The sequence below is a fragment of the Malurus melanocephalus genome, unplaced genomic scaffold, assembly GCF_030028575.1.
Source record: "Malurus melanocephalus ecotype Western Australia unplaced genomic scaffold, MMel_1.1 scaffold_68, whole genome shotgun sequence".
Taxonomy (NCBI): Eukaryota; Metazoa; Chordata; class Aves; order Passeriformes; family Maluridae; genus Malurus; species Malurus melanocephalus.
In genome coordinates, this window is record NW_026623300.1 from 103,684 (window position 1) to 122,573 (window position 18,890).

Genomic DNA, 18,890 nt, shown 5'->3' on the forward strand with positions numbered 1-18,890 from the left:
AGCCCCTTTCCATTGCTTTGTATACCAGAGAAAACTGACATGGGATTCAAAATTCCCATCCATCTGTTAGTTCAGTATTTTTCCTCACCGAGTTTATGAAAGTCCCCTCCTGTTTCAGTCCTTATCTATGGCTCTGTGTTGTTTAATACACGAGTTTGGATCCCAAAAGTTCATCCAGAAGCAGAAGGACATGTTGTGATCTGTCCCCCACATCCCCCTTAATAAAAAAATGTTAGAAAAATACCATATTGCTGCATATGAAACTCATTTTGCTTCCTCTGGATGATTCTGTAATAAGTCCTTAGAGACTTTTTTCTTTCTTTCTTTAAAGGTGACTTTCCAACAAATAGGAGAGATCATTCCCTTATTTCTGCTCCCCTGAGTTGACCCAAAAATTCAGTTCTCACTTAATTCTACTGAAAGTCTGTTTTTTTTAATACAGAAATTATTCTCATTTTATACCTAGCCTGATAGAAGACAGAGCTAATTAGTCTCAAGTGCTTAATTCATTACTTGGTTTGTTTTAACTCAGTTTAACCTGCTGAAGTTCACCTTCTGTGACACTTGGAACACATTTAATGACTRTATTTAAGCTCAAGTCCAAACTTGATACATTCTTGCAAAACGGTTTTCATTTGGAAAGAAGGAACTGCTTGATTTCTCATTGCAGAGAGACTAAAATCMGACACTTCTGCTTCGTATTGTGCCTGATAGTTTCACCCAAAGTTGGGGCTGGAAGAACCTCTCTGACAAAGTGTTTAATAAAGTTGCTTATGTTCTGTCATCTACTRAAGTACTTTTTTTTTTTTTCTCCACTTAACTTGGCCATCCAAAAAGGGGACATGGCAGTTCCTATGGACTATTGATTTTTCTGCTTCATTTTATTAAGAACAGAGGTAAAAAAAATGTCGGGGGGAACTGATGGACAAACCATAAGCCCTTAAATTCCAGTCCTTTAAACTTGAATTTGTGTGTTCAGCTTTCTGTATATGGGAAAAGTCTCTGATTTGATTGAAACTCTCTGAAGCAGAGAGTTGAGCAGATGTCTTGATTTAGTTGAGACTTTAACTGATTTGAAAGCTAGTTGGGTAACTGGGTTGTGATGCTAACCCAAGTTTCTGGACACATCCAGAGTTTTAAACCCCTGAGGTAATTTACTGCTTTCCACTTTGTGCCAAGATTCACCTGTCAAGAATGCTTTAAATGAGATTTAATGCAATTATTGTTTCCCCCTCACTGGGCTCTTCCTCTCTTGGTGTGGAATTTGCTTTGCAAGAGTGGCAGTTTAAAGTCTGGGGCTGCAGCTCATCATTTACCTGGGACAGGTCAAAGCCCACAGCCTGGTTTGCAGGCCACTGTCACCCATCCTTTACTCCTTACACAATCCCACTGCACTTCCCTGCATTTACTTGAGGAGCAATTTATATTAAAGGGACAGAACTCTATGTATCTGCATGAATGTCTCACCCTGTCCATATATATATATATGGACATACATGTAGAATAAAATTGGGGAAACCACAGAATTTACAGCAGATCTTCAGTGAAGTGGAACTAATTGAACCTGAATAACTTTTTGATACCCCAGAGAATTACACAATCAGGCCACAGATATTCAGGCTAAATGGTTTGCAGCTTTTCAAGTAGGTGGCTCATGTGTCAGCCTTGTCCATTCAGCCTTGTGCAGGCAAGGAGGGTCATAAAACATGTAGTTGATTATCTACAATAATAATTTACATGCATTTGCACAGTTATTCTACTTGGAGGATTGTCCAGCAAGGTGGGTGGTTTTTTTTTAAGGTGCATCAGGGCTCAGCTTTTTCTTTCAGACCTTGCTAAGCCTTGGAATTATGTTGTTACAGTGTAACATAGGTAAGAATTCCCCTTTTCCATGGCCAAATGGCAAATGGAAGCACTGAATATTATGGAGTTATTCACTGCTGTCAATATCTTATTTTCTGGAGAATAAAATGAGGTTTTATAGAAGAGCTTTTGGGGCAGGAGGGTGGCTATACTTGTAATTCCTGGAATGAAGAAAGTATTAATTACAAATAACACTTTAAAGAACTAAATTATTCCTACCCCTTGCCATTTCAGAACAGACCACAGACTCAAAAGGCAAAGGACAGMGGAATGGGGCACTTTGTTATCATCTCCAAAGGTGAGTTTGTTCCCAGTGTTACTCGTGGGTGCTCAGAAATATCTTACACTTCATTAGTCACCTAAATGCATATTGGCCACCTGCTTCTTTTCAGTGAGTTAAGTTAAAGAAAAAGAGGCAGAAGAGTGAACATTAAAGTGGAAAAGAGAAAAGACATCAAAGAACATGGAGAACAGTAATAGTTGGCAAGCTTGTAATGTAAATAGATACTGTAGAATTTTCGTCTGTGTAATGGGGGTGATGCACGAACATTCAATATCTGGAATCATCCAAAACACATTTTGCAGTCATGCTAATAGGKATTGTTTCAATTTATCAGCATGACTTCACTAATGTGAGAAAAAATGTTTAACCTAGTCAAAACAGAATATGGAGTTTTTGCTTTTCAAAATGCACTTGTTAGTAATTTGAAGCAAATGAAGTAGGTATCAATGAAAAGTAGGTCATAATAGGAAGGTAATTTTACTTTATGTTCCCTTTTTTCCCCACATATGTAGGGTTTTATTAGAATTGTAGTTTTCAAAAGCCTCTTTGAAATTAAGTCTTTCCTGGCTGGCTTTCATTGAAATAGTAGCACTTCAGAGCTGTACAGCCTTTCCAGTCCTGTTGGGATGCTTATACAGGGTAAATATTATGTGAAAAGTACTTGCAGAAGCCAGTTCAACTGAGAAAAATAGGTTGTTTATTTTAATTTTAGGTACTGTACCGACAAAGTTGAATTACCTTAAAAATCACCACAAATAATTCATCATGTTATTTAGGTACTTTTTCCCTTGCCGTGTCRTCAGATCTAATGGTTCTTTCTTAATTTATGACAGAAATACTGTGGAATAAGGTAAATGTCAGCTATAATGATGCTGTTTGTTATGATGAAAACACAGAGAGAAGGAAATTATGTTTAATGCATCAAAGAAAGAAATTTCAAATAGGTTATTTCAGTTACCTTGATTTAATATGTCTTTTGGGGAGAAGGGGAGGAAGAAAAGGTGAGGGATTAGTAGCRAAAGTAACAGTGTGAAAACATGCATCATAAAGAATGGTTAAAGATTCTTAGCTATGGAAACATATTTCTCTCATCTATAAAAGGAGAATTTTTTTCAGAGAYTACTAGACATAATAATATCCAATTATGTAATGACCAATTGGTGCCTTCTGGTCTGGAGAATAATTTGACTCTTCATATAAAAAGTAGTGACTTATACAGTTCCCAAATTTATCAGTCATCTTTTTCTACCTGGGTCTTCATTTGATTCAGTTAATGCTGTGTTTGTTGGAAAAACCCAGCACAGCAATTGTACTGGAGAGTAAATCTTAGGCAAGATATGAGATTTATTTTTTACTGAGAATTTTTTTTTTTTTTTAAAGTCAGCGTGCAGGAAGGAGTGGACACCATAGTTTAAATCTTGTGTGACAAGAACTTATCAAATGTTTCTTGGTTACTAGTGCTAAAAACATGTGTAAGTCTACAGGTGAAAGTAAACTTTTCTCAAGCTGCTGTTCCTTCTTGAAAGAGGCCAGAGGGCGTTCCAATGCACCAGGAGAGAGTGTAGATAGCTTTGGTGAGGACTTTCCTGTACTGCAACTTGGRATATCCAAATTCTGCTTCAAATTTTGTTACACAGGATCTTGGGAATATGTTTGCCTTTTTGTTTCTCTTCCCAACTCTTGTTTTTCTTGTGTAATCAGAATGAGCTATACTGTGGTGAGGACTGTTTTGCTGTGCTTTTTGTGTTCTATCTGCCACAGTGAAATCTTAGTCTTGCTAGTACTCTCAATATAACAGTAATATCACACTAATTATTATTACTAAATAAAGATGCAAAACAAAAACATGTAGCGCTTTGCAGGTGTCAGCCTAACTAGGGTGTTAAACCAGCAACACCTGCACTATTTGTCTCTCACAAATAATTAAGTCMTATTTTTTAAATCACCAGATTTAACAGGGTTCCTGCTACTCTTCCCGAACAGTAGGGTTCCACACTACTCTAGTGTGCCAGGTTTTCCCCTGCCAGAGCCACAGGCCCACAGAGCAGCAGTAATTCAGTTTTCCAGTACCACGCTTTTCCGATTGTCTCTTCCACCACTCACAGTGGGAAAGACTGAGCTGATTCTGGTCTTGCATTATCCAAAGCAAACAGCATGTGGCATTTCTGGTTCAATGATGACTTCCAAGTGGCCTTTTATTGCTACAGCTGAAAACTGCCTCCTCTCTTCTCAGCAGCAGTGAAGGCGTAGAAGGAGGCCAGTTAAAATGGATTGCACTTGTTGGCTCTTTYGCTCCATGCAGTACCCAGAACACTCTGAGTGCTTCAGCCTTGTGACACTAAAAGGCTGAATGAAGAGCTGCTTGGATGTGAGCTGTGACTTCACTATGCTCTGCCACTGCTCTGCTGCCTGCCATCAGACTTTCCTACAGATGTCTCTCTGCTGTAGCATGTTGTGTTCTCGGAGAGTTTTCCAACCTTCCTGACCTCTCCTTTGTGCGCACCTTCACCGGGGATGGTGTGCTTGGCTTGGTGTTTCTCCACTGTGGTGGTTTCCAGGCTGTGCCTAAAACGAGCCTGAAGTCATTACTGGTTATTGGGAGAGGAGCCAGGACTACGATGTACAGCCACGGAACATAAAACAAACCCACACCCTCAGCCAATTGCTAAGAACACTGTCTGCACTCTCACTGCCGGTCACACTCCACCCAGGTTCTCAAACCTGTCCCTGCACTTCCTTAGAGTTATTCCACTCCTGCTGCCACCAGAGGATCCACAGGTACAAAGTGCACCTGTGTCTGCAGTTGTCAGCACTTTCCCTGCTTCTCTTGCTTCCCCCAGAGCCATTCTCCTCCTTTTCACCCAGCATAAATGGGAGGTGGCTTTGGCAGAGTGCTTTGGGTGCCTTTCACCCTTCCACAGCTCTTGAAGGGAAAGAAAAAGGGCAAAGGGAAGACAGCAACAAAGGCCGTGACTCTGAAATATAGGGAATAACAGCAGGAGGAATATTAGAAGGACAGGAATGCCAGCAAGAAAGAGAAGTGAAATGGATGTTTACCATGGTGTGGTATGTGTAAAGCATCCTCAGGAGGAACCAGGAAAGGCCTGAAGGATGACTGCAAAGTGGTGAATAACAGGGCTTGAGTGATATTCTGAGAGACTGAGGAGGACAGCGAGCTGGGTGATCAGACAGACAGGAAGGATTTGGCATTAGAAGAATTTGACTTAATACTCCCTGSACAGAAGCAGCAAGAGAAGGGAGAATTCATTCTCTGGTTTCCTTTTAGTATAGATGGGATTGAAAAGTTGTTACATATCTATTTATCTTAGAGCATCACACTTGCCAATGAAATTAATAGCTTGACATACCACTTTTCTTCCTTTTGTTTTTTTCTCAAGTATCTTTTTTTTTCTGTTCAGACCACTCTCAATATACCTTATGGCTCTTAGGTCCTGTGTCCTCCTCCCTCCAGCAGCCTAATAGTTTCCAAGCAAGGCACATAACAGGATGGCTCAGGCAACACAGGAGATCTATAACATGAGTTTAAATGGAGACAAAATAAATCTACCTCAGCAGCAGTCCCTGCTAAATCACTTGATAWCACTGGTTGCTCTAAGGGTTGACTTTATTTCATAACCACTTTCTGAGTTTTATGTAGTGAGGCTAAAGGATAAAACACAAGCTCTCAACTAAACTCAATCATATTGTAGTTTTTTAAAAAGCAGAAAGCTTTGAAATCCTYGCTACGTACTGCATCGATACTTTCCTTTTTTCAATTCTCCARCCCAGCAGAATAACTCCTGATTCTGGTTTCATATGCATTCCTTTRTGATAAGATATTCAAGGCCACATCATGCACTGTCTGTTGAAATGCAGTAAATATTTAATGTTCTGTTTATTTCTACAATGGCCAAATGAAAATACTTTCTATCTATTTGTCTATCTGTATGTGCACATACACACACACTTGCAGATATACACCCATTAACATGTTTAAACTATGCAGAAACTGACTGAAGGAAATTGAAAAAAGGGTATAATACTTTGCATTTTTAAAAATGAACACATCAAACTATTCCATTAAGTAAAACCAAGTTCATCCCCTTTATTCAGGAGGGATGACAGAGCCCAAGAGTGCATGTTTCACTCCAAGTGTGACAGGACAGATGGAGTCAATGTCTGGGCCACTACTTAGAATCGGAATGGTCCTATTAACCTGGACCTCTCATAACACGGAGAACAACCTCAAAGTTGGCAGTAGGCTGAAGCTTTAATTTAAAGGTTATTTGGCGGTCACCAAAGCAAGTCTATTTCCTAATGGACAGATGTCCACTTAACTAAAGCCCTCTCAGATGACTTCTTGTTTGAAGCTATGCCAGGTAAAGCAAAGACTGAGTGGAYGTGTCAGCTCAAGCAACCTCTGGGAGTGAGCAGCGCTCCCCGACAGTCTGGGCACTGGCTCAGTGGCACAGGAGCATTTGCTTGTGGCACACGGTCTCTTGGTAGGTCTGTCAGTCAGTTGCTTTGTATCAGCACTTTTAGAACGCAAGTATTAAAAAAAATATACATAGCACTGCAAGGTGAGGCACATTTGTCAGTTTGCCTTTTTAAAATGTGGGGAAGATGTTTATTTAGATTGAAATAGTATCATCAAATGGAATGTGTTGCCCTACATAAATTAAGGGTTGGAGGCCCATGGCTGGTTGTTTTGCAATCATGAAATATTTCTCTGTTTAGCCTTGAGTATACCAAGTTTCAAATTTAGGTAGATCTCGGAACCCACATTATAATAATTATAAATAGTAGGACTTAATGTTGATTTCTTTTTCCCTCATGTAAATTAGAATACGATCCAGGAATGGTGTCCTCATGGGGACATCCTGTGCCCATTGAAATGGCTCTCTACAGGGAGATGCCTGTGCTGATCTGGTCGCTGAGTCTGCTTGTGATCCTTCYAGAGTTTTAGTATTGAAGATGCTACAGGGCTCTGCATTTCATCTCTAATGTCACTGTCTGGTGACAAATCAGAACCYCCAGTATCATCTGAAGAAAGACAAAAAGCACATGCTCCTGTATGGCCATAGAAGAAATGTGGAGATTGGCAGAGTTACTTTTAATTTTCACAAAGACTTCAAACAAGAAGATGCAAACACAGTGAAAATGACAACAAATTATATTAGAATTCCAGAACTAGACACCAATCTTAGCAATAGGAGGTGGGTTTTCTTCTGGCCTTTCTCCCATGCTCAGATGGCATCAATAACAGTTTGGGTATGACTGCTGTGTATTTGTGATTAATGATTGTCTCCTGCCAGAGATGATCAGTTTGTTTTTTTTAATCCCACCTCCTATTGCAATAATATTGGACTATTTTATGAAAGACAGTGGAGTCAACAAGAAGTAAGCAAAAGGGATGTCATTTCACATGGCCAGCTGGCACTGCTGCAATTCACTGTTACAGAAGGTCACCAAGTTTAATGCTTATGGGTTGGGCTTTTTTTCCTGTTTTATTTATTTTAATTTTAGGATAACTCTGTGTCTGTTAAGATATGTAACTCTACAAGCTAAGGTGAAAATATTAACTGATGGGAGGTGATGGCTARGTAGGGTTAGAAAGAGATTTCTCCYATCTCCCTTTYCCACTGTGAACAGTGCAGAACAGTTGGATGGGTGCATAYGGTTTGCTTTTTTTTCTCTTTRTTAATAACTTATGGGCCKTCATGGGAAAAGGTGTTGGAGCAAACGGGCTGGTAGACTAACCTGGGTGTAAGCTGATCTCATCTCATTAGACATGTTTTAAAGTTTAGGCACAGAAACAGACCATATCAAATTTTAATATGCAAAAGGCATGTTTAATGTTCATGTRTGAGAATGGTAATACTTCCTCCGTTATTTAGGACTCTAATTGTTAGGTTTAGCTGTAATTATTAGGCTTACTTTCCAAACCTGAAGGTTGTAAGCATGCCTGTCTTGTCACTATTTGAATTTCTTCAAATACCTGAAGGATCTCCTGGGATTTAGAAGTAAACAAATGAAAAGCTGACTGCTGTTTGTATGGTCAAACAGTTGGGGAAAAGGGCTTATTATTACCAAAATGAAGGCTTTAGAKGATGAAAAGCAGGTGACGTTTTGTTTTTAGCTCTCTCTCCTCTGTAGACAGAAGCTCAGGTCCCAGGTTGACTCGGTTAAGGTAGCAGTGTGTTATCTGTGATTGTGACGAAATAAACTTTAGACAGACCCTTCTCCCCTGCTGCATCTGCTTTACAAGAACATCCTCTCATTGCTGCTCCTCCAGGGGCTGCATTAACGTGCAGCACTGTAACAGCTGATCAGTGGAAACACAAGGTRCATCAAGCATTCACCACATTTCAGGCACACTGCTAGAAAGCACAGGATGTTCCCCTTGTCAGGAACAATGGTTGGTAGCTGGTGATGCTTCTCCCATGGAGGGCAGCAGTGGAGCTGGAGTGATGTTGGTGGAACTRAGGGGGTGGTTTGGGGAGGGAATTTGGGGTTTGTAGGGAAGGAAGAGCAGCATGGCTGAAACCTGTGGGACTTCAGCCTCCAAAACACCTGAGGCAGCAGTCACTGAAGTCCTGAGAATGGTACTCACGGCATTTTAGCGGCCTGCATTTGCCCATTGTATTTYCCCATTTGCCCATGTATTTTAATATTGGTAATTCCTCAGTTCTGAAATACTTTTCTTTCCCCCCAGCTTTAACTTTCTGCGCATGTTTATCATTTATTGAGTACAAAAGAGCATTACTCTTTTTCAACGTGTTTATGATACCCTGAACTAGCCACATAGCATAAAGTTTTTTTTCATTCAGTTTAAATGGCTGACACCAGTTTTTGTTTTTAATGACTGAGTATTGAAGAGAATGGAAGTGAGCAAGTGAAAATTACCTTATCTYTGTGGTGGATGTATATTAAATCAATAATGTGTTCATTATTTGAGGTAATTTTATTTGAATTTATTTTTTTTTTATTTACGTCAGTCTCTTTCCTCTCAAATTTTCACATGGTATTCTTTATCACTGCAATTATTATTCAGAACTCCACTCAAAAATCTTTTCTATTAATTAAAGGGTATTTGTGAGCTACAAATTCTTGGCTGTCTGTTGTATTCTGTTGCATCTGCCTACAGACTTATGCAAAAAATTTCATTTAGTGTGGCCAGTTCATGGCACTTGATGCTCTAAAGAGTCAGTAAGGCTATCTGGTTCCTAGATAAGGCCTCCAAATTCTTACTATTATCTAAACTGAGGATTAAAAAGTTATAATTTTCCAAAGGGTTCCATTACATTTCCTATTCTGCCTACTGTGCAYTGTACATTATTAAAGAGTACTGCTATGACATGCCCCCCCAAASAAGTGAATTAACATTTCTTGTGAACTCTGTTCTTTTGTGAAGAAGTAATAATGACTCAAGCAGTTCCAAAAGTTTCTCAGATGAATCAGAATTTATTACTTGTAAAATTAATGCCCATTACATTCACTGACACTGTGCAKAAGTTGTCATTTGTAGAAAAAACCTCTTTTTTTACTGTTTGCCCTTATTGATAACAGATGTGTGACTTATACAGAGGATATGGATAAATAYAGCACTTGAATTACATAATTTGTGAGACTTTTGCTTCACAATGCTCATCTGTTGTTCTCTTTACATACCTTTTCTTTTGTCTCCAAAGCAATTCTAGTTKTGATTTGTTGCAGCTCTTGAGAGTGAGTCCATTCTAGCCTGTGAAAAGATGAGCCCTGACTTGTGCTTTCGATCAGGCTTCAAGCCTTCTGAGTATTACCATTTGTAGAGAAGTTCTCACTGGACCTCACCAAAGTTGAAATTGCTGGTGTTTCTTTGTGGTGTTCATTATTTTTGTTTGGTTTTTTCCTTTGTTTTGTTTTTTTTCTTTTTTTGTTTTGTTTTTCTGTTAGTAGAGTCAATGATCTATAGGTTTAGTTTAGCTTTTCTTGAAAAGCTTATTTCTCCCTCTTGAAYTAAATCCTTAAATTTTTTTAGGCATACAACTGTTTTTGCCAACAGTTCAATCGCTGAAAGAAGACATGTGCAAGCCAGGAGAAATACACAAGTCAAGTATTATGAACTTAGAAGTATAACTGAGAAGATGCCTTCAAAAGAGATTCTTTGTGAAGAAAATGGGTTGATCAACCTCTAATAGGTTGACTACCAGGACTTATCAATGGCTTGTGTGAGTTTAGGATAAAACTACTATGTTATGAGCAATTCTTTGATTTGTGCTTCCTGCCTCTAGTGGGGCTAGAAAAATCAAAGTGAGAAGAAAGTGTAGGAAAACATAAAGTGGGGATTTAGTGTTTTATAGGAGCATACTTAACCTCTCTAGAGTTCTCTGTCTGTGTAATGGGGATAAAGTATTTAACTATAGCACRAGAAGTCTGAGTATTAATCGGATAATGAATTCATAGAACCCTGAGCATGAAAAGTGCRCTCTAAATGTTTCCCATAGAAATTTCTCCATTACCTAAAGAGAGAGGAAGAAAAAAAATCTAATTCATTGCTTTAAAGAACTGTGCAAATTCCATCAAGAACACAGATAATTAAAGTAATATTAATAGATTTTTAGGTCTTCATTTTCCCCTCGAGGCCAGGTGTCCCTGATTTTTTTCTTCCYTTCCCCTTCAAGTAACGTCCCTGACTCACTTGTGAAAGACTGAGAAGCAAAAGTGCCCATCTAGCTTTGAACTCGATACTCACAGTGGAGTTACAAGGTTAAATAAATGGGGTGGATTGCTTTTTTTTTCATTTTAAACTGAGCATAACGCTTCAAAAAGATTTTCTCTCCCCCCTCCCCCAATGTATTTTTAGGCTGTATGCACTGCTGCCCATGTCTGTTCCTTAGTCCCAGTTGAAGATTTCAAGGGAGATGAGGGCTCTATATTGTTTCTCCCTTGTATTGCAGATAGGGGGAGGAGGTGGTTATTAGAGAGAAGCGCTCTCACTCGCTCGCTCTCTGTTTCTCCCTCTCTGGCTGATAGCACTTATCTCTCGCTCTCTCTCCTTCTCCTAGGTGATCCATTTCTAGGCAACGTGCTGGCTGGTGCTGGAGCTGCCAGCTCTCTCTGCATCCCACCAGCAAAGCGAGCTCCAAAAGCAACCYGCAGACCATCATCTGCTTTCCTCTGCCTCTCTCCGGGTACTCCTCCTCTCGCTTCTGCCCTGTCCAACCACCACCTTGCGCGACAGAGACAGSACGCTGGGCTCCATTGGCAGATTTTTTTTTTTCTCCTCCAGTTGTGGGAAGCGATTTTTCTAAGCGAAGGGTGGGGGGAAATCTCTGCATTACTATCTGCATTACCTTGAAGTTCACTTTGTTTTTTGGCCTYCGGGGAGGCTTTTCCTGCAGGAATCTGGCTGCTGGGAGCGGGATCGCCTGCTCCCTCGGTCGCCCGCTCCTCCCACCTCGCTGAAAGCGAGCTATTTGCTGCGGGCTCCTGGGGCTTCTGTGACCAAGAGGGTTTGTGCGTGTCTGCTTGTGTGTGTGCGTGTCTGCTTGTGCGTGTGTGTGTGTGTGTGTGTGTGTGTGAGCGTGTGCGTGGTGTGGGTTGGAAGTTGCTGTGCAGCAGCGGGACCGAGCGGATCCCTGGACCCGGCGGAAGGATGGGGATTGTCTGACCAGCAGAGGCGTCTGCTGCCCGCGGCGGCGCCCGGGCTGGATGGATTTGCTGCCGGCGCTCCCAGCAATTCCGGTGCTGCCCAGGAGCCCCGCGAAGTGACGCGGGGTTTCGCCGAGGAGAGAAGCGCTCGGAGCCCCGGGCTCGCTCCCTGACCAGCCGCGGCTCTGCGCCAGCCATCGGGATTTACACGCTCCTCCGGCTGCACCTCAAACTCTTGGGCTTCCTGCGCTGCACCGTCCTCCGCGGCGGCACCGCTTGGCGAAGAGATCTGTTGTTAYAAAGCCTGGACCTCCGGAGGAGATGGAAGTTTTCTCCCTCATCCTGGTCGTGTCCGTCTGTTGGACTCGAACCTGGAAAGCGGCGATTGCAGATTCAATCATTCATATCGGTAAGGGGGTGCTGCGCCTGCTGGTGCTGCTGGACACTTCCAGCTCTCCTTTGCAACCTTCCCTCTCTTGGAAGGCTTTCCCCCCCTCCCCCCGCAGCTCTCACTCTATTTTATCGCTTGCTCGCTTGCTTTTTTTTTGTTGTTTTGTCCCCTCTTATAATTGCTTTCCACCAGGATCTCAGGCGTCCTCTTTTTCCCCTGCCGCGCTGTGTAAATGTTTCTTGGCGGCGGGGTATGTGCGTGCTTTAGACCTTGAGGTTTTGATGAGACTGATGATGGGGGGGGCCCAGGGCTCGGGCACTTCCCTGGTTCGTCCCCGCCGTCCCGGAGCTCCAGCCTGGCTTCCGCCTGCCCCGGCTCGCCCTCGGCCGGGGGACACCCCGCGCCTCCCCGTGTTCCTCACGCCACGGTGACAGCCACGCAAAGCCCCCACCCCCCACACTTTTCCTTCCCTCACACCCCCCATCCCGCCATCCTCTCCCGCGGCGGAACAGGTGGTTTGGCAACGTGAGCGCTTCCCGTGCCGCGGGCGGGCAGGGCGGCCGCGGGGGCGGGGGTTTGTGGCCGTCCGGCAGCCCCTTCCCGGCCGCCACCCCGCCGGCTCCGTGCGCGCCTCCCGGAGCCGCGGCACCGGGCAAGGGCAGCGGCCCGCCCTGGCCCCGGGGGCAGGGGGCAGCTCGGGTGATGCCGGTGGCGGCGCTGCCCTCGCTCCCCTCGCTCCCCGTTATCCCGAGCCCTCTCCGGCGCGGCAGCCCTCCCTGTCGGCGGCGCATCGCTGGCGATCGCCGAGCCCCGCTGCCGAGCGGCGCTGGGTTCCCGCGGCTGGCGAGAGCGGGTCGCCCCCCTGCGCCGGCCGGGGATGCGCGGAGAGGGAGGGAGCGGGGATGGGGAGAGGAGAGGAGAGAGGAGAGGAGAGGAGAGGAGGGCGCTTCCCCCGCGGCCGCTCGCCCATCTGCAGGCACCGCACGCAGGCGGAGCGGGGGCGGGCGGGCGGCCGGCGCCGCGCTGCCCCGGGGAAGGTGCATTTGGGGCCAGGGTCCYGCCGGGGTTTTGGGGAGGTTCGTGGGGCGGTGCCGGCCCCGGCTGTGGGGCAGCTGCCGCTCTCGCYGGGGTTGGCTGTATAAATATGTCTGCCGGTGCTTGTCGCGGGGATCCGTAGCGGGTTTCTGTGAAAGGGGAAGCGGGGAGAGCATTTGGAAAGCCCAGACGTCGGGAGCTTTCCTGCAGGACACCGATTTTTGGGCAGGGGTGCGCCAGCCCTTCGGGTAGCCGTCCCCGAGCCCACAAGCCACCGCTCCCCTTAGGTACCGCAACTTTATAGGGTCAGTCCTTTTGGCTGTGTGCGACTGGAGCAGCAAATATTGCACAGGGGAGGTAGCGCTCTGTGCCCTCCTTTTAAAGGGAGAAGGACTTTTTAAATTCCTCCCAGTTGTAGGYTCTTAAAGCGGCACTAGGAGACCGTTACGTCTTAGGATTTTTTTTCTTAAGAGCTTGAAACAAACGATCCCATCCTAAGATTTGRGGGGAAATTTTGACAGGGTAGCAGWTGAGTTTCTTTGCAAGCCCCTGTCGCCCATCCTCCTGGCTAAAGGAGCGCTGCTGGGCAAGCTGTGTGCGTTTGCACTGCCATCAAGGAAGACGAGAGCTTTTCTCCTCTCGTGTTAATGAAAATTTGTTTGGTTTACTTGTTTTATATGCTAAATCAAACACATTTTAACGCGTTTGTTTTTTATTGTGCTGTTAGTGTTAGATACATCAACACAGTAAATCCTCATTGAAAGCAAAAAAAAAACGAACCATCAAAACCAAAGTAGTTGCTTCTCACAATTAATTTGTCTTGAGAGACAATTGGTACAGTTGACAAGGGGATTAGCTCTTTTTATAGGCTGGTTTATGTTGCCATGAAAATGGCAAACTATATAACTGTTACACAGAGCTTTAAATCTACTAAAATGAATACTCTAAAAATAAATGACCTGAAATTAGAAATGTTTTAACAGTAAATGGGTACACAGCTAAATATTCAAATTTGTACAGCTCACAGAKGACAATTTGACTCCAAGTAAGACCACTGTATTTTGTGACCTGGTATTCTGATCCTCATTTGTTTTCTTCCACTTGTATTAAACTAATTTATGTATAAAATATTTAGACATAATAAACTGTATTTATTTAAATGAGTTAGCAAAAGCAGTAGTAGGGTACCCTATGAAGAAATTAACTACAGAACAAGTCACAAAGCCAAAGAAAAACCCAAAATGCTCAGTTCAGGGGAAAAGAAATAGTACCMGAGGTAGTACTGATGCCTCAGGCAGCAGACAGAATAAATACATTATCTTTTTCTCATTATGCAGTGCTAGGATATTCAAATGGAAAAGGTTTTCCCATGTTTGAGAGGGGTAGATGGTCATAAAAAATAGCATGTTACCTGTGCATACCCTTTTGCTAAGAGTACATACTTTTTTCAGTATAATGCCCATACTCTCTTGCTTGCCTGCATTTTATTTTATGTGTTTCCTGTAAAAGGATGCTTTTTGTCTCAAAGTATTTTTTCAGTCATCTTTCAGACAGTGCCAAAAATTTAGTGAGTAGGCATTAACGACTCGGTGATGTCAGTGGGAGGGATACGGTGACTGGTATCTATCTGTGATGATGCTCTTTCATATTCCTGTCTGCTGTGTACAGTTTATGCTTTTGATCATTAGAGCAGGTCTGTGTGTATGTAAATGAGCACATTTTAAAAAGAAAGGTTTTCCTGTGTCATATTTTAACCATYGGTAGAGCTGCTTATAGTCTGTACATTTCTGCTGCCCTGCTATTATAAATAGGAACTGGCAGTTCAGAAAGACTACATTAAGCACTCTTGTGAAAATGTTGCGATGAATCGACTCCACTATAATTTTCCTTACCCTTATATAAAAAAGAAAGGGGCAGGGTTACCATGTCAGAACTGTGCAATCCTGTATTATGCTGCTTCTCTCAGCCCATGCATTGATTGAGTAATTTCATCAGTCCCACATTACTTGATTGCTTAGAAGTTTCCTAATGATCTGTATGCTGTAGGAAGAATCTGAAAGTCGTGAGTGGAATGGTAATGATTCTGTGTTTTATGAGGCTATTCAAAAAGTCGCTCTGATTTATGTAGCTCGAAAGCTCCCAAGTCTTTGAGATTAGCCACGCTGCCTGGTATTTTCTTCATACATCAGTCATCCCACACTCCTCACTCCCTAAACAGGAGTTTAGAACAGTGTTTTAATTAAGCAGGGATTAGGTGGCATTCCTTGTCAACTGCACAATTTGCGTATGCTTTGTATCTTCTAGTGCTGATAGTCTGGTGCTTTTATATTTTGTACTTTGTGCTCATTATTTTCCCTTGATATGTACATAGTAATACATCTGTACRTGCTTATGGATTTCCTRTTATGCCTATAGAAACATATAGGCAGATATGTGTGTATTAGGTTTTGCTGCTAGGGCAGCAGTCACATTGTATGGTACAAAAGTTTTGCTGAAAAAAGATGCTAAAGTATTTTTCAAGGCTAATTAATCTAGTTCAGCCTCCATGGCTACTTCAAGTTGGTTTTTATTTTTGTCAGTAACTTCTGTCCTATACCGTCAACTGTGTACAGCTCTTGGCTTTATTATTTTTAATGAAAAATGCATGTATTTATATTATATATACATATATATGCTTCATATAATTATACATCTGTTTTGAATATATATATATATATATATATATATACACACATACATATTTATGTATACCATATTTTTTTTTCCTGAGAGAGAAAATTCATTCTGCTCTTCCCTTACTCCTCTCAGCTTTTAGACTTTGTAGGCCTGGACTGCTGCATTCCTTGTGTTGGACAAGTTCCAGCATTGCTGGGTCCTGAGTTTTGGTTCACACCTTTAAGCTCACCATGATTTATAATACTGAGGCARTTCCAACATGGGGCCCATTGCTTGTTTCTTCCCTTGATATTGGTAACTTTAAAATGTAATTTTCTTTTTTTTTTGTAAGGGAAAGGGATTCTTGTTGCTTGGTGGTATGCATGTCCACATTTCTTCTTGTAAGCTGATGTGCTACAATGCAGCTTGGGTTGTGTTGTGAATTGGTAATTGGAATTTAATTTGCTGTGCTAYTGGTAAAGCCTCATTAGGAGGTATGTAGTGTATGGCACTAACTATTCATTACAGTACTCTCACATACATTTGTAAAGCACGGGACAAGCAAGCAGAAGAGATTTATGAAAAACAAACAAATCTCTGTGTGCCTGTAGTGTCTGCAGAGGAGCGCTCAGGTCCCCGCTGTCTCTGCTCTAGGATGCATGAAGGTTTCTCGCTTGTTTTAAACACACCTACGAGTGAGGACCTGGAATCCAGCATGCTGGGGCTCAGCAGCCAGGAGGTTCTGTTAGAAACTCTGTTCTACTCAAACTCTCAGCCTGAGTGACAAACTCTGTGTTTCTGTTATTTCTGAAGCGCTTTCCCAAGTGCTCAGCTTTGTGCAGTGTCTCAGTCCCTGTGATGTGTGTTAGTTACTCTGTGGCTAAAGAGGGATAACTTGGCATGCCATGGATGAGGGCTTGCCATGTCCAAAGGCATGTTTGCCATTAGGTGTCACTCCTTTCTGGAATGTTTCKTATCATCAGGGCCTGATCCAGAGTGTCACAATCCAGGTGAGTTGTTTAGTTGACTTCAGAAGATTTAAAACTGAGCCTGTGGATTGCTGACCGCAGCAGGCAGCTCCTTTTCATGTTCTTAAATAACTCTTAGTGTTATATCAGGTTCTTTGTCCTTGATAAAGGCGGAGTGAAAAAAAAAAAAACCAACCATCCTTTTTCAAGTGGTGCCCTAACAAATGTTTGACACGGCAATCACTGCTGCTGCTCTGTGCTTTCAGATGACTACTTATGGATGCACTGAGCCTTTATTCTCACAGTGCCATCTTTGAAAAAACACACTGGAGAAAAATCTTTTAAGACTGTGACTACATAAAGCTACCAACTAAGGTTCATTTAACTTAATGAACAAAGGCATTAAGTATGGTTCTCTTCCACTCCCTGGCCCTGTAAAGCAAGTGGTATTGGCAAGAGATGACTTCTGTAAGCCATTAGGTTACTCCCTAGATATAGACTTGAACTTACATCATTTTCTTCCATTTGATATATAGCTATCTATAATCTGCCATGACAGCCTGGTTTTGGCTGCAATTTATTGAAGGCTTTTGCCTTTCGAGTTGAGGTTTATATTTCTAYCCTTTGTTACAGCTACTCCATTGCTTGAATTGTTTTTCAGTCCAGTAAAAAATGGTTTTAAAAACAGTTTATGTGAAAAAGTAATTCTATTTGGCCATCCGTTTCTAATTAATTTTCTTAATTACCTGGGTTATATATAAGAACATGATAACACTCTTTCCATCTACACACTCTCCAAACTTATTTTGTTTTATATCTTCAGCATTTAAAAATTATTAGATACAGATCATTACCGTTGACCTTTGGACTTAAAAATGACCAGTAAGAAAAAGAAATAGTATTCCAATATTTTGAGCGGGTGCAGTGTGACATGTGACATGGAATAGGTGCTGAATGCATGTTAGGTSAGTTTGGTGCAGTGCTAGTCAATCCATCCTCAACACCAGGCAAGGAAGGCCTGGSCAAAGCCTTGTGGGCACAGCTTTTAGCTGGTTTGTGCATTTGAAGCAGCATGTGGAGAAGAGGGAGTGCTGTTGTCAACCACTGCCGTGGCAGAATGGAATTGTGTGTTCTTGTCATAGTAATTTAAACACCAAGACTGGAATGGAAGCATTCAGAGGTAAAGTGGCTGAGGAAAAGGTGTCTTCCTTGCGGTATCTTTCTGGATTTCCCATGAGCACCATCAGGGCAGTTTCCTCTGCAATTCTTCAGTACAGGAGTCAGGCTTTGGTTTCTGGTTATTGTTGGCCAGGCAGTTGTGAAAGCCAGTGGAGTAAGGGAAAGATTCTCTTGTGTCTGGAACCACTATAATTAATAAAGGTTTATGTGACTCAGAGGGTCGTAACTGATCTCTCTAACAGGGAGGATGCAGGCTGAAATTGAGGGTTAGCAAATGAAATGTGCTGGTGTTTGGATGACAGTTCTGAAACCTGGCAAGGGAGCGCGTGTGATATTGTGCAGTGCTGTAATTTTGAAAGGTTCAGGATTTATGTCCCAGTTTCAGTGATAATATACTTAATTCAGAGAAGGAGGTATTTTGTGTTCTGTATTGCACYGCAGAGTGCACTTCAGCTGGAGAGACTCCTTCCTGCTTTGGTCTGGATCTARCCACAAAAGCTCAGGGAAGGGATATTCTGAGAGCTGTAAGTGCTGCATTAAATAAAAAAAAAAGAAAAGCCCTCATAAAAAGTGACACTTACTTAATGAGAAAGGATAATACAGTAACTACAGCATTTCTGTGTAGCATTAAAGTTATGGTGGAAGAGGTGGTACAGAGACAATTACTCTAGTTTTAGTCAACTGTAAACTGATGGACTTGTAAGAGCAGTTAGATTTAAAGTAGCTTTCCATTACACACATTAGTTGTGGAATGATGGGGGAGTAGGGTGGAAGAGAAAAGATGAAAGGGGAAAAGTTTCTTGAAAGTTGTGCTGGGTTTATCTGACAAGCTCTATGCTCAGGAGGAAATTGAAAAAGAAAATGAGTAAAAATGCAAGGAGGA

General features: G+C 42.3%; 1 protein-coding gene across 1 annotated transcript in view; it reads left to right on the top strand.

Annotated features, from left to right (window-relative positions):
• Positions 1 to 12,020: 12,020 nt before the first annotated feature.
• GRID2 (glutamate ionotropic receptor delta type subunit 2) overlaps positions 12,021 to 18,890 on the top strand; it is a 659,493-nt gene continuing 652,623 nt past the window's right edge. The window contains exon 1 of the mRNA XM_057366575.1: positions 12,021 to 12,188. Within this exon, the coding sequence (XP_057222558.1) occupies positions 12,101 to 12,188 (88 nt within the window). The 5' untranslated portion in view covers positions 12,021 to 12,100. The remainder of the gene's footprint in view (positions 12,189 to 18,890) is intronic.